We start from the raw sequence: 15106 nt of genomic DNA, 5'->3' as shown, positions 1-15106 counted from the left end.
CAATCAAATTTTGTCAAAAAAGTGTTGAAGAATATTTTGTATTTAAGTCGCTTTAATACAATTTGGAAACTTAAACAATCATTTGGATCAAGAACTCAATTATTGTCTTTTCATTACTGTTTTCACCCTCCATTATTTCATTCACGTGGCTCTGTTTCTTTTTTATTACTAATATAGTTTTTTTTCACGAGCACAAACCCCACAGCCAGTGAGGTTTTTATGATATTTGTGGTGTTGACAGCTACTGATTTTTTGTCTCAATTACTATAAGGTGTGTCTACTTGCATTTGTTTTTTCTTTTCAAGTATCATATCGTGATCACCACCTAATATTATTTTCACTATGTTTTATTTATTTATATGAGTTGCCAACTCCCAACTATTGTACTAGATGGGGACAGTAGCAGAGTTTTAGATCTGAATAATGTTACACTTCAAGGCTTGAGCTCATCCACATAAAACTGATCCAAAAAAGATTCCACAAATATTAACTGATCTTATTAGTTTGAACTCTGAGTTCATTGACTCTAAATCTTGAATTTATTTTCATTTAGTCATGATCTGTCAAAAATGTCCAATTTTAACCTGTTTTAGACAATCTATCGAAATGTGACTGTGAGTATACAGAATAAACAAAATGACGAAATAGGTTGTAAAATTGCTTCTACTTTTTTTTTTTTGATAATGTTCAAGAATATATTTGATTCAAAGGATCTGTTATTATCAACCAATTAAAATGGTTGTCCACTTAAAATGGTGGATAATCCATTTACTTTTTAAGTGGGTAAAATGCCCACTAATATTTTCCTCCACTTGTAAATATGGCTATAAATATAGCCTTAAACTTCAATGTAAAAACACACAAACACATAAAAGAAAGAATTACTATTACTCTCTCTATATTACTACTCTCTCTATTAATACTTTCTATATACATATTTCTTGTTCTTCTTCCTTTATAAAATTGTCAAGTTAGTTGATTTATAATACGTTATCAGCACGAAGCTCTAATTTTTCAGAAAATTAACTTCTATATCAGGTACATCTACTAAAGAAATTTAATTTTTAAGTTATCTTTGTTACTTTCAAATTAATTTTCATCATGTCAAACTTGTCAAAATTGGAATTTGTGGCACTTGATATTTCTGGTAAAAATTATTTGTCATGGGTACTTGATGCTGAAATTCACCTTACCACTAAGGGTCTTGGTGATGCTATAATTGAAGGAAATACAGCATCAAGTCAGGATAAAGCAAAGGCTATGATTTTCCTTCGTCATCATCTAGATGAAAGCCTAAAAATGAAATACTTGACAGTGAAAGATCCACTTGAATTGTGGAAAGACTTAAAAGGGAGGTATGACCACCTCAGGGCAACGGTATTGCCAAGGGCTCGTTATGAGTGGATGCACTTACGGTTTCAAGATTTTAAAACCGTAATTGAGTATAATTCTGCTGTATTTAGAATAACTTCCCAATTAAAATTATGTGGGGAAAATATAAATGATGAGGACATGTTAGAAAAGACACTAACTACTTTTCATGCCTCTAATGTAATATTACAGCAGCAATACCGTGAAAAGGGTTTTAAAAAATACTCTGAATTGATATCATGCCTTCTGGTGGCTGAACAACATAATGCCCTTTTAATGAAAAATCATGAAGCCCGTCCCACTGGAACTGCTCCGTTACCGGAGGCAAATATGGTAAAGCACATGGCCAGTCTGAAAGAAGACATAATAAATATCAAGGTCACAATAATGTGCGTGGGCGTGGCAATGGCAGAGGACGATATAATAATCGTCGTGGTGGTGGTCAACATAAAAGGGAGAACAATATCAGTTCTCAAAATGGCCCTTCAAAAAGTAACTGTCATCGTTGTGGCATGAAAGGCCACTGGAAAAATGAATGTCGGACGCCTGAGCATTTTGTAAGACTTTATCAAAATTCTTTTAAAAGAAAGGCAAATAGAGGTGGTGCCTCTTCTTCTAATGCTCGGATAGAGTCACACTTGGCGTTCGAAAATAATGTTGAGGCAAGGCCTTTGAATAATGATAATATTGAAACAAATCTGGCCTTAAGGGATGATGATTTTAATGACCTCAATGATATTACTCATTTGGAGGTTGAAGATTTTTTTAAGGATCTTAATTGATGTTTAATTTCATGTTTTTCAATATGTTATCATGTATTTCGAATTATTGTGTTTTTACGTTTATGTATTTGAAAAAAAATAATAAAAATAATAATAATAATAATCAAGGTCACATTTTTATGATAATTGTATATTGTTTATTACATTGTGCTATTTTATAATGTTGTAATTAATTACTATTAGTGTGCTATTATTTAATCTTAATATCATATTGTCACTAAAAATAATATTCGCCTTATTTAATGTCATTATACTAACTGTTTATTCTTGTTAATGTTTTAGACATTAATAATATATAATGATTGTATTATTTTTGTCAATAAACAAATTATCTATACATGATGAATAATATTATATTAATGTTTTATAATATTTTATATTTGTTTTTAATACTTGTGTATAATATTTATTTAAGGTTAATAAGTATATAATAAACTAAATTATTGTAACATTCATCATAATTGAATCATATAATTTTTTAAATTCTAAATTACCATGATTTAACTTTAAAAAAAAAGGGACTTATGTTTTTCTAGCAAAATTGTTACTTATTTTATTTCTTACAATGCATTTTATTTTATGAAGATAAATAAATTTATCAGTCTTCAATTGGATTCAAGATGAATAATGGAGATATGTGCATTTTGGATAGTGCCACAACTCATACGATATTAAAAGAAAAGAAATATTTTTGTCATTTGATTATGAAAAAGGCCTATGTCAATACAATATCTGGTAGTACAAAATTAATTGAAGGCTCTGGAAAAGCAGTCTTATTACTACCTGGAGGAACGATATTGGTAATTGAAAATGCATTATATTGTAGTAAGTCTCAAATAAACTTGTTAAGTTTCAAGGTTATTCGCCAAAATGGCTATCATATTGAGACTGCAAATGAAGGAAAGGTTGAATACCTTTATATTACTACAATAAATATGGAGAAGAAAATTGTGCACGAAAAATTACCTGCACTTTCTTCTGGGTTGTACCATACAAATATTGGTACTGTTGAATCACATGCCATTGTAAACAAAAGGTTTACTGATTCTAATGATTTTATCATTTGGCATGACCGGTTGGGCAATCTCGGTTATAATATGATGCGCAGAATTATTGAGAATTCACATGGACACACTTTGAAGAATCAGAAAATTCTTCAATCTAAGGAATTCTCTTGTGTTGCTTGTTCCCAAGGAAAATTGATTATCAAACCATCAGCAACTAAGGTTGGGATTGAATCCCCTGCGTTTCTGGAACGTATACAGGGTGATATATGTGGGCCAATTCACCCTTCATGTGGACCATTTAAATATTATATGGTCTTGATAGATGCATCTACAAGATGGTCACATGTGTGCTTATTATCAACTCGCAACATGGCTTTTGCGAGATTGTTAGCTCAAATTATAAGGTTAAGAGCACAATTTCCAGATTATGCAATAAAGACAATTCGTCTTGATAATGCTGGTGAATTCACATCTCAATCATTTAATGATTATTGTATGTCGATTGGAATAAAAGTTGAGCATCCGGTCGCTCATGTACATACACAAAATGGTCTAGCGGAATCATTGATTAAACGCCTCCAATGGATAGCTAGACCATTGCTAATGAGGACAAAACTTCCTATTTCAGTATGGGGGCATGCTATTTTGCATGCAGCAGCACTTGTGCGCGTAAGGCCAACAAATTATCATGAATTTTCCCCATTACAGTTGGCGTTTGGAAGGGAGCCAAATATATCCCATCTTAGAATATTTGGGTGTGCGGTATATGTCCCAATTGCTCCACCGCATCGCACAAAGATGGGTCCCAAAGAAGGTTGGGAATATATGTTGGGTATGAATCTCCTTCTATTATAAAATATCTGGAACCTATGACTGGAGATTTATTTACGGCAAGATTCACTGATTGTCATTTTGATGAATCAGTATACCCAACATTAGGGGGAGAACATAAGAAGATGAAAAATGAGATAGATTGGAATTCATTGTCACTATCTCATTTAGATCATCGAACAAATCAATGTGAGCAAGAAGTTCAAAAGATGATTTATTTGCAGAATATTGCAAATCAACTGCCGGATGCATTTACTAACCTTCCACGGGTTACTAAATCGCATATCCCAGCTGCTAATGCTCAAGTTCGAGTTGATGTCCCGATAGGACAACTTGTTCAGGCAAATGAGTCTAGACTACGCTTAAAACGTGGAAGACCATTTGGTTCCAAAGATAAAAATCCTCGAAAAAGGAAAGGAATAAATGATCAAGATGATCATAATTTGGAGACGAGTGCTCAAGAAGAGCCCAGAGACACAACAAATGGTGATACCACCGAGGAGGTCCAAGTACCTGAAAATAATGAGAATGAAGAAATCTCAATAAGTTATGTCTCGACGGGAAAACGGTGGAACCGAAATAATATTGTGGTCGATAATATTTTTGCTTATAATGTTGCCATTGAAATAATGCAACAAGATAAGGATCTTGAACCAAAATCTGTCGATGAATGCAGACAGAGAAATGATTGGCCAAGATGGAAGGATGCAATTCAAGCAGAGTTAACTTCACTTGAAAAACGTGAAGTTTTCGGATCAATAGTTCGAACACCTGAAGGTGTCAAGCCAGTAGGGCACAAATGGGTTTTTGTGCGTAAACGAAATGAAAAGGGTGAAGTCGTAAGATATAAAGCAAGACTTGTAGCCCAAGGTTTTTCGCAAAGACCTGGCATTGACTATATGTAAACATATTCCCCTGTGGTGGATGCAATTACTTTCAGGTATCTAATGAATTTGGCAGTTCATGAAAAGCTTGAAATGCAGTTAATGGACGTGGTCACTGCCTATTTATATGGCTCATTGGACCATGACATTTTTATGAAAATTCCCGAAGGGTTCAAAGTGCCTGAAGCATACAAGGATTCTCGAGAAAATTGCTCAATAAAACTTCAAAAATCCTTGTACGGGTTGAAACAATCAGGGCGAATGTGGTACAATCGTCTTAGCGAATATTTGCTAAAAGGAGGATATAAAAATGATCCAATTTGCCCTTGTGTCTTTATGAGAAGGTCTGGATCTGAATTTGTCATAATAGCAGTATATGTTGATGATTTAAATATTATTGGAACTCCAGAAGAACTTTCAAAGGCAGTAAAATGCCTGAAAAAGGAGTTTGAAATGAAAGACCTTGGAAAGACAAAATTTTGTCTTGGTCTACAAATTGAACATTTTACAAATGGGATATTTGTCCATCAGTCAACATATACTGAAAATATTTTAAAGAGATTTTATATGGATAAAGCACACCCATTGAGTACTCCAATGGTTGTGAGATCTCTTGATATTAATACAGATCCGTTTCGGCCTTATGAAAATGATGAAGAACTTATTGGTGCTGAAATACCATATCTTAGTGCAATTGGTGCATTAATGTATCTTGCCAACAATTCTAGACCAGATATAGCTTTCTCAGTAAACTTGTTAGCAAGATTTAGTTCTTCACCAACACGCAGACACTCGAATGGAATTAAGCATATATTCAGATACCTTCGAGGTACCATTGATATGGGATTGTTTTACTCAAATGATTCCATGTCACAATTGATCGGTTATGCAGATGCGGGATATTTATCTGATCCCCATAAAGGTCGATCGCAAACAGGCTATTTATTTACATGTGGTGGTACAGCTATATCATGGCGTTCAACAAAGCAAACTATGGTTGCCACTTCCTCAAATCATGCAGAGATAATAGCCATTCATGAAGCAAGTCGAGAATGTGTTTGGTTAAGATCAATAACTCAACACATTCAAGGAACATGTGGTCTTTCTTTGACAAAAGACGCTCCAACAATATTGTATGAAGACAATGCTGCATGTATAGCTCAACTGAAGGGAGGATACATCAAAGGAGACAGAACTAAACATATTTCACCAAAATTCTTTTTCACTCATGATCTTCAAAAGAAGGGTGAAATAGATGTCCAACAAATTCGTTCAAGTGACAATTTGGCGGATATGTTCACCAAAGCATTGCCAACTTCAACCTTTGAGAAAATGAGATACAAAATTGGAATGCGTCGTCTTCGAGATATTAAGTGATATTTTCATCAGGGGGAGCAAAATACGCGCTGTACTCTTTTTTCCTTAGTCAAGGTTTTGTCCCACTGGGTTTTCCTGATAAGGTTTTTAATGAGGCAGCACTCAAGGCGTATTGTCAGATATGTGTACTCTTTTTCTTTCATTAGGCTTTTTCCCACTGGGTTTTTCCTAATAAGGTTTTAACGAGGCACATTTCTCGTGGACATCCAAGGGGGAGTATTATCAACCAAGTAAAATGGTTGTCCACTTAAAATGGTGGATAATCCATTTACTTTTTAAGTGGGTAAAATGCTCACTAATATTTTCCCCCACTTGTAAATATGGCTATAAATATAGCCTTAAACTTCAATGTAAAAACACACAAACACATAAAAGAAAGAATTACTATTACTCTCTCTATATTACTACTCTCTCTATTAATACTTTCTATATACATATTTCTTGTTCTTCTTCCTTTATAAAATTGTCAAGTTAGTTGATTTATAATATCTGTAAAGTTTTTCCATTTGTTCGAAAGCAACTTGATTTTGAAAAGGATAAGGGGATGAATATAATACATACTTTTATCCTATGTGGCTCAGACTCTCTAGAAAAAAAGTCACTAAATGCATGTAGAATACTCCAAAAGTAGTGCATTTCTTAAGGATCCAGCATATGGTGTGACAGTTGTTTTAGAGAGTTCGCGCAACATAACTTTTATCATTTCCTATTATCACAAAGCCTATTCATTAACACAACAGACGAGAATCACAGAAAATGTTATCAAAATAGAAATTAGAAAAACATACGAAATTAGAAAGCTGTTAGGTTTTTTGGGGGGTCTTTCTTCTGCACATCTGGAGACATTACAACACAAAGATCAACACCTGAAGACTTGAATACAGGACATCAACAAAATATAGAACAAACGAACTCTTGTAATGGCTGCTTTCATCGGTTCTGAAGCATGGATTCGTTGCAATATTTCTTGAAATTCAAGCATTCTTCTACAATGAAATCACTGAAAATTTTGGTTTCAACAAGTGGTGTTAGCGAGCCAAATAGCAAACTTCTTAATCATATAAGCAGCAACAAGTGGGAACTTACAAGATACGCTCAGCCATATCTGATGTTTCCCATCTGGGACTCCACGGGCATTCAGTAGTGACCGGAGACTTGATGGGAAGACCTTGAGAATTGAAGTGCTACACAAACATGTCAATGCACAGAGATGAGCACCAAGTCAATTGATACTACAACAACAACAACTACTACACCTCAATACCAATCAAGTTGGGGGTTAGTGAGTCAAGTGATAGCACCATCAAAAGTTTTTGCACAAACAGATGAGAGGAAGGGCAAAAGCTGAGAAGTATGTCCCTCCTTTTATCACAGAAGGGCGGGCAAGAATTGGGGGCATAACCACTTAACTTTTCACAAGAAGGGTCTATGCCTAAATATTACAGGCTCATGAAGGCAAACTAAAAGATGCTCAAGTATTACAAACTACCACACTAAAATATTTAAAATCCTGTCATGTTATTGAATAACAACATTAACAACATACTCAGTGAAATCCCACAAGTGGGGTTTGCGGAGGTAGAGTGTACGCAGACTTTACCCTACCTCGTGGAGGTAGAGAGGTTGTTTGGCCTCAGCTCAAGCGTGCAAATCAAAAGAACAAGGTACATGGAGAAAAGAATAAAATGTAGTAAAGGGAAGAAGGCACCAATATAGTTCAAGGGGACCTACACAAACTATTTTACCTGGGAACTCTGAAGCATCAAACTTGGCTGCTGCTTAGGGAACTGAAGTGGGATGGCAACATGAACCTAAAATATCAAGGATCTTATAAGATTTTTCTACTAATAATCGCTCATCAATAATTTCGAATAAAAGCACCACAAGTGAAGATATTCAATCATGGGAACGTGGTCTCCAGCCAGAGCATTAAAACAAAGCTTTATCTTGTGGAAGAAAAAAGAGCAACATGATATGCTGAACAAATTGCAACTATAGGTAAGACCATGACCTGTTTCTCTATGTTTTGAGTTATTCTAATAGATGTATGGTCTATATTGTGTTTTATATCAGGTGTTTGCATTCATTTGAAATTCTACTCAATTTCCCATCGTTCTTCAGCTATAAAGGCTTCTTCCTTTTATCCCCTCTTCTCTTGAGAAGCAAAAACAGAGATTTGTGCAACCAGTCCTCCCGAGCACATGCCTTAAATAATTATAATAAAATGTTTCCAAGCATCACATCAGGAAAGAAATGTCTACTATGCGTGTCTCTGCTTACAAGTCATTACGTAACCATACCAGAAAAGTAAATACCCCCGAGGAAGATAGAAAGGTCGCCTTCCTGCAGAAAACCTGACAAACGAAGAACGGAGCATTGAACATGTCATTTTATCAGCAAACATACTAATTACTACAGAATTAAGATTGCATACTGGATCTGCTTCCACTGGCCTTCCAAAAAGAGGAACTAATGCCACAATGAGCTTCCTTCTACTTTCAATGGATGCAACTGCATCTTTAATCTGTCAAGAGCAAATGGACAAAACAGGAAAGAGAACTTTAACAAAATAATTTGGCATAAACACCAATGAAGAAATTAGTAAGACTAACCTGTGATTCAAGTATCTCTTCTAAAGTCGGAAGGTACTCAGCCATGCACCTAGAAATTAAAAAAGAAGAAAGAGAAAAGAATTATGAACATGAAATGACACCGCAACTTTGTTGGAAAGGGAAGCAGAACAAAGATGTCCCTAGAAGGGTTGACAAATGAGCCTGCTTCTGCAGCAATAATCAGAACTTACATTCCATCCAACCATGCAGGAAGCCTGAAATCATCAATTGAGAAGACAGTCTTCAATTCAGGAGAAGAAACCAATTTCAAACGTGGGGCAGAAGGAGAACTGGAGTATTTCCTGCCAACTGGATATATAACCTGTCACATTAGTAAAGTTAATCGAGTGAGAACCGGGAAAGGGAGAAAAAATGACGAGCCAAAAGATGATTACACAAATAAATCAGTCATTTAGCCTCAATAACATATTACAAGCCGAAAAAACAATTAAACCAACAAAGAACTGATTTAACCTCCACAAAAAGAATTCAGTTTTTACACTTAATTGATGCAGCTTTAGGAATGACTGAAAGCAAGTAAATGACAAAAAAAGATGCATTGCATTCATTCATCTTAATTTTTCCTCGGGAAGATATACAAAAATAATGCCTTAAATGCTCCTCAAATGATGCCATGCTTTAATCTCCTTCAATCAGTATCTTCTACTACTATGATTCTTTAAGAAGAACCATTTTATTTAAAATGCAATCTTCATTCTTTTAATTGTCATAGGTATTACTATTAAAACTAAGGTTCTTTTAATTGTTATAGGTATTACTATTAAAACTAAGGAAAGCAAACTAAAATAGATTTGAGAGACCAGGGGTTAGTTTCAATTGACAATCAAACCATATAACTGTTTCATTTGTGTTGGAGATATTAAATCTAATCAGTGTTTTCATCTTCGGGTAATATACACAGACAATAGGCAATGTATGGAAACATCCCTCAGAAAGCTGACCTGTAGGTATATCTTCTGCGGATGGCGCCAAATGGATCCCGCAACCATTTTGTTTAAATCCAAATCCAGCAGCGGGACAGCGAATTTAACCTCTTCTGGCTATACTACAATTTAATGGCACAGAAACCATCCACATAGTCAAGATTCGAATGTTATGCAGGATAATCCATTCACGTGAGAGCAGAAGGGTGATTATTAAATGCAGGTGTTAGTGACAGTACCGCACCTTATCAATATTTGAACTCAAAGACATTTCAATACCCTGCAACATAATGATCAAAAACAGAACAAAGTATAAATTAAAGCTCGTTATAGCAAGTACAATAAAGTAAAAATGATAACTTGAGAAGGAGAGGGGGTGGAGCCGCGATCACACTTTTAAAACCCCTTCCCCTCTATAGAATCTTTCAATGTAATAAATTAGGCAAGAAAACCATCAACATTATAGTTAACTCTTGCACTCAATTGAGCCCTATCAATCCATCACCCATAATCCTAATAGTTTAACCTATAAGCAATAGGCCACTAACTGTAAGAATTGAATTGTAGCATCTTTAGGCAGTGAAAAGAGTGAATGTGACTTTTTCAAAATTCACCACACAGGATGATGTATGCTACCTAGATCAATTTGGTCTAATGTAAATTTGCCGATAGTCAAAAAACAGCAAATTTTGATATACACCTTAGAAAGCAACCATAGACGCTCATAACACTAGGACTGAAACAGAAGCATGTACAACATACTGAGACTTTATATGCTCTAGACAGTAAACAAACTATGGCTACAAAGTATTCAAAATTGACAATCCCTCCACCGTTTCCAAACAAGAATTTAAGGATCTATAGAGCTCAGTTTTGGGTCTCTCTCCAAGAACTATGTAGATGCCTATAGTAGATGCTTTACACACTCTCATTCTTTTGAGTTTCTCTTTAGGATTTTGTTTTCTGTACTCAAGTATCCTTTTACTTCTTAGTTATAATGCATCAAGTATAATTTGTTGTTTGTCACGATGCCCATAATACCAAAGCAAAAAGAAACCTAGCTCCATTGGGAGGAACTCCTGACTCCATATCTTCTGCTTACATTGGAAGCAAACTAGAAACCACCAAAGACTCAATGAATGACAAGCTAACAAGTTGGGAAAAAAGTTGGAGCAAGATTACACAACACACTCCCCATTTTACAACTCAACTAAAATTACCATGATCTTACAACTGAAAGATGTGGTGAATCACATTCCATGCACACGGATGATCTTTCCAAACAACAACTTGATGATCAAACTAGAAGCTTACCTCTCTCGAGAGCATTGTGCTGATTTCAAACTTCAACCTTTCATCATCAACTTCTTCAACTCTTTTCTTTTGGTATGCCTTGTACAACTCCCTAACAACCACATAAACTAAAGCTCAGCTCTTCTTTTTCAGAAAATGTTCTTCACTTCATAATACATGCTCTTTAAGTAAATGACAATACACAGACTACTGATGAGAAATGTGAAAATCCCCAACCTGAGCTGCAGAACCAGAGAAAAAAGACGAGTCGGGTCTCTATTATTCCATTCAGTAAGAGGATTCTTCAATGACTTTGAGTCACTAGCATCACTACGACCATGATAGGGTCGAAAAGTTTCATCTTCCGCCCCAAATATAACATCTGGTGGTGCTAACGGATACACACCATTGTATATCACGTCCCCTGCCCCAAATTTCATTAACAATACAGGTTGTTAACATATCAAACTATGGACAGCTGAACTAATCCACCCGGAAAACTTAGACTGAACTGTAAACTCGAAAGTTTAAAGAATAACTCACATTTGATGTAATCCAGGCAAAAGGGGATTACTAAGGAGAATCGATCAAGCAGACCAATGTTTTTGCCTCCTGACCACATATTCTCTATCTGAAACATGCTCCAAGTTCCGTTGTCAGTGAATTACCATAAGCAAGTTTAAAGAAAATGACCTAATTTTTTTGAGTTAAAGCATATAATATGACCTTAACAGAGAACGGAGTGTTAGTGACTAGGTAATTCAGCTGTGCAGCGATGAGTGGAGGGATTGCGTCGATCGCCATGGCGGAGAATCGTCGGAATTTCACAGAGATTGGTTTTGTTCCCGTCGGAGTTTAATCGGTTCTTTTGATCCGGCAACGATACCGATGGATAGGCCCCTGTCTGATTAACTCGTTGGGCTTATATTTTTCTTGAAAAGTTTAGCTTGTAGCCCCTTTTCAGCCAACTATTTAAATTACATGATTTGTTTTTCCAAATTATTTAAGTTATAAACAATTTTGGAAACTTCTTTTTGTTCATTACTAACTATTGTTCGTACAATACGTTAGTGATATACTCGGATGTAATTTTAAACCAAATTCTCTTTCTCTACATAGTGGTGGTTACGTGTGCTTTCCTGTATGGAATAAAATATTTTAAGAATGTTTATGCTTAAAAAATAGAGGTAGCGGAGATAAAGATGTTCAAATAGATTTTTGGCATATTAAGAGAGATATAATTAAGAAAGAAATTATATTGGCAAGGTAGAGTGACTTTTGTGGCGGACAAGATGAGAGAAGCAAAATGAAAACAGTTCATATGTGTGAAGAGAAGTTGCGAGGATGCATTATTAAAAAGGTATGAGAGATTGACTGTATCCAATGGCAAGCTAAAATTTTTATTAAGAGAGTTCAAAACATGAATATAACACACAAAAAAGCCAAAAGAAACTCTACATCGCACATAATTTTTTTTTTAACCATATATAAATTATATAACTTTTCATTAAGGGGTTCATACATGGCTTCGCTCTTGGCTTTAGAAGGGGAAGGAGGGATAGAGATATATCCATAAGAATTAGGCGAAGGTTATTAAACACAATATGACGCATTTATAATTGACTGAGAAGATGACCTTATATAAAAAGATATAATTTCGAGAGTTAGAGTAAAATATTAGCCCATGGCTAAATGTTGTCACACTTTGTATTAAAAAAACAGAGGGACTAACCTCCTCTTTTCATCTTCTCCTAATTTAACAACATGCAATTCACGTAGCATCTCCCTTTTCATTTATATAATTCAGCTATAACTTAAATAACACAATTGATGGTAAAATAGGCTATCACTTAAATACCACTCCTCAAATCGGTTATCCATGCACTAGCCCCTATTTTTCTACTTCATGGGCCTTTGGAACCATCAGTTAAAGCCCAGAAAGAACATTCGAGGTTTAAATCGCAAGCAGCCATGGAAACCCTAATGACACCATTTTCAGATACTATAAATATATAGCCCGTTCTTCTCCTCCTCCTCCAGTCGTGCCTTGCTTAAACTTATCAATGGCGGAAAAATTGTCTATGTGAGTTTCAGAGTTTGAGAGTCCTGTGTTTTATTTGATTTTCGTATTGTTATTATGATACATTTTTCTTTCTATGAATATGTGAAGCCGCTTGATGATTTTTGGATTAATATTCTCACGACGGTCGTCTGAGGTACATTCATGTGCCTAACTGATGATAGATCCAAATTTTCTGATGGTTTCTTCTTCTTTCTCTTATAGAAATCTTCTATTACCGTGAAAATCAATTTTTTTTGCTGATTTTTTGTTTCAAATTTGTGATTTTACAGAGCAAGCATAATGATGACACAAAATTTATTCCGATTATTCATGAAAGGAATACCAACCTCCTACTCATTCTGAATGCTTGCCTTTTCCTTTTCACTTTGTCTCAACTCTGCTTATAGCTTTTAGCTCGTATTTGCAATTCTGAACTGTTTTGATTTGTTATTCGTCTATTCCGAACTCTCTTTATTCTTAGCACGATGAGGATAAATGTTTATGAGATCGAAAGATCATTGATATCATAAAAATTTAACAATTAGTCCTTTTCATTCTGAGTGCCTCGTAATTGTTGTTCATAATAAATCATAAAAATTCATAAGTTTTTTCTATATTTTGATTTGTTTAAAATGGAAATTGTGAATAACATAATGGGTCTGGAGTTTGACTCTTTGGCAATTGAAATAGCCACGCCTTAGGGATGAATGCAGTACCCTATATAGATTTTCCCCCTGTTGAATTCTTGTGGTTTTATTTGATAAACCTGCTTGAACATCTTCGAGGGGAACACTTTATTGTGCTGTATTTTTTTCAAAAAAAAATCAATTTATTGTGGTGAATTTGTGAAACCCTATGATGATTTTTGGATTAATATTCTCACGATGGTCATTTGAGGTACTCTTGTGTGCCTAACTGATGAAACATCCCAACTTTCTGATGGTTATTTATTTTTTGTTTGTGAAAAATATCCTTTCTTTTTATTTTTAGATTAAAATAATTTCTGATTTTTTGGTTATATTTATAGTGGGATCGAGCATAATGATGATTCAAAATATTATCCGATTATTTATGAAAGGAATACCAACCTCCTACTCATTCTGAATGCTAGACTTTTTCTTTTACCTTTGTTTTTACTCTTCTTGTTCTCGATTGGGTTCGAAATTTTCTACATGCTTTTTAACTTGTTTCGATTTACCTCTTTTGTGTGATTTCGGCTACTTCCTGGGATGGTTAATCTGTGTGCACCTTTCATTCATTATCGAATTGTGTCCAATAGAAACTATATAGTGAAGAGTGTGCACTCTGAATATATATCATTGTGGCCAGACAATTACCTTAATTTGATTCGACTGATAGTTCAAGTATAATCTGTTCATGACATAAAACACATATTTACATCATGATTTTTCTACAACATTAGTAAATCTTTCGTATTAATCAATATTAACAACAATAATATAATTTCACAACTATTGTATAGAAAGAAAGAAATAAGCCATCCTCCAAAAGTTTGAAACTGGAAGACATGGAATAAAAGTGACATGAAATTATCAAGATACAAAACAAATGTAATAACAAATGGTAGTACACGTCAAAGACTTAAAAAACTATGCCATGACTGAAATGCTACTAAAAGATCAAGAAGAGAGAAAGATGGCCTATTCCTCCTCCCGCACAGAATATGGCAAACATAGAAAGCAACACTTTTCTATCCTCTCTATTATAAAAATCATCTTTTATCTTTCCATATAAGGTCTCCAATCTCCTCACGAACCCCTTGCACTTTCTCTTTATATTGTTGAATCATCTTAGCCTTTCGTCACTATTACTCTAGAAAACTTATCTTCAAGCTTAGGGACACATTGATAGTACATTACACCAACTGCGAGCCTCTATTTAACAATCTTGAAAAATGCGATGTGTGACATCATTATCAATTT

The 15106-nt window shown here is 34.6% G+C and overlaps 1 protein-coding gene, 1 long non-coding RNA gene and 4 other non-coding genes across 6 annotated transcripts; 5 read left to right on the top strand and 1 right to left on the bottom strand.

Moving 5' to 3' along the window:
- Nucleotides 1-6946: 6946 nt before the first annotated feature.
- On the bottom strand, nucleotides 6947-12080 carry LOC129904038 (uncharacterized). The gene is made up of 13 exons (XM_055979566.1): nucleotides 11828-12080; nucleotides 11645-11732; nucleotides 11339-11525; nucleotides 11123-11213; nucleotides 10053-10088; nucleotides 9827-9925; nucleotides 9056-9186; nucleotides 8865-8913; nucleotides 8687-8776; nucleotides 8553-8606; nucleotides 7998-8063; nucleotides 7339-7436; nucleotides 6947-7252 (listed from the first exon to the last, which is right to left on the bottom strand). Exons 1-13 carry the CDS (start codon nucleotides 11903-11905, stop codon nucleotides 7183-7185), a joined length of 1137 nt encoding a protein of 378 aa, XP_055835541.1. The 5' UTR covers nucleotides 11906-12080; the 3' UTR covers nucleotides 6947-7182.
- A 776-nt stretch (nucleotides 12081-12856) lies between these two features.
- LOC129903108 (uncharacterized) lies at nucleotides 12857-14110 on the top strand. Its single transcript, XR_008770206.1, has 2 exons — nucleotides 12857-13317; nucleotides 13454-14110. It is a non-coding gene; the product is annotated as an uncharacterized LOC129903108 (long non-coding RNA).
- On the top strand, nucleotides 13269-13365 carry LOC129904848 (small nucleolar RNA Z161/Z228). The gene has a single exon (XR_008770517.1). It is a non-coding gene; the product is annotated as a small nucleolar RNA Z161/Z228 (small nucleolar RNA).
- Nucleotides 13456-13526, top strand: LOC129904841 (small nucleolar RNA Z105). Its single transcript, XR_008770510.1, has one exon. It is a non-coding gene; the product is annotated as a small nucleolar RNA Z105 (small nucleolar RNA).
- Nucleotides 14012-14108, top strand: LOC129904850 (small nucleolar RNA Z161/Z228). Its single transcript, XR_008770518.1, has one exon. It is a non-coding gene; the product is annotated as a small nucleolar RNA Z161/Z228 (small nucleolar RNA).
- An 86-nt stretch (nucleotides 14111-14196) lies between the features above and the next one.
- On the top strand, nucleotides 14197-14267 carry LOC129904840 (small nucleolar RNA Z105). The gene has a single exon (XR_008770509.1). It is a non-coding gene; the product is annotated as a small nucleolar RNA Z105 (small nucleolar RNA).
- Nucleotides 14268-15106: the final 839 nt, after the last annotated feature.

This window comes from Solanum dulcamara, chromosome 9, assembly GCF_947179165.1.
Source record: "Solanum dulcamara chromosome 9, daSolDulc1.2, whole genome shotgun sequence".
NCBI lineage: Eukaryota > Viridiplantae > Streptophyta > Magnoliopsida > Solanales > Solanaceae > Solanum > Solanum dulcamara.
This window is presented reverse-complemented; position numbering and strand designations above follow the sequence as displayed.

Bases quoted from the DNA above. Each gene is read 5' to 3' on its own strand.
- LOC129904038 (XM_055979566.1), bottom strand. From the start codon at position 11,905: ATGGCGATCGACGCAATCCCTCCACTCATCGCTGCACAGCTGAATTAC. The intron at 10,089-11,122 runs GTAAGCTTCTAG...ATTATGTTGCAG, and splicing joins GCACAATGCTCTCGAGAGAG to GGTATTGAAATGTCTTTGAG. The intron at 7,253-7,338 runs GTAAGTTCCCAC...CAAAATTTTCAG, and splicing joins GATATGGCTGAGCGTATCTT to TGATTTCATTGTAGAAGAAT.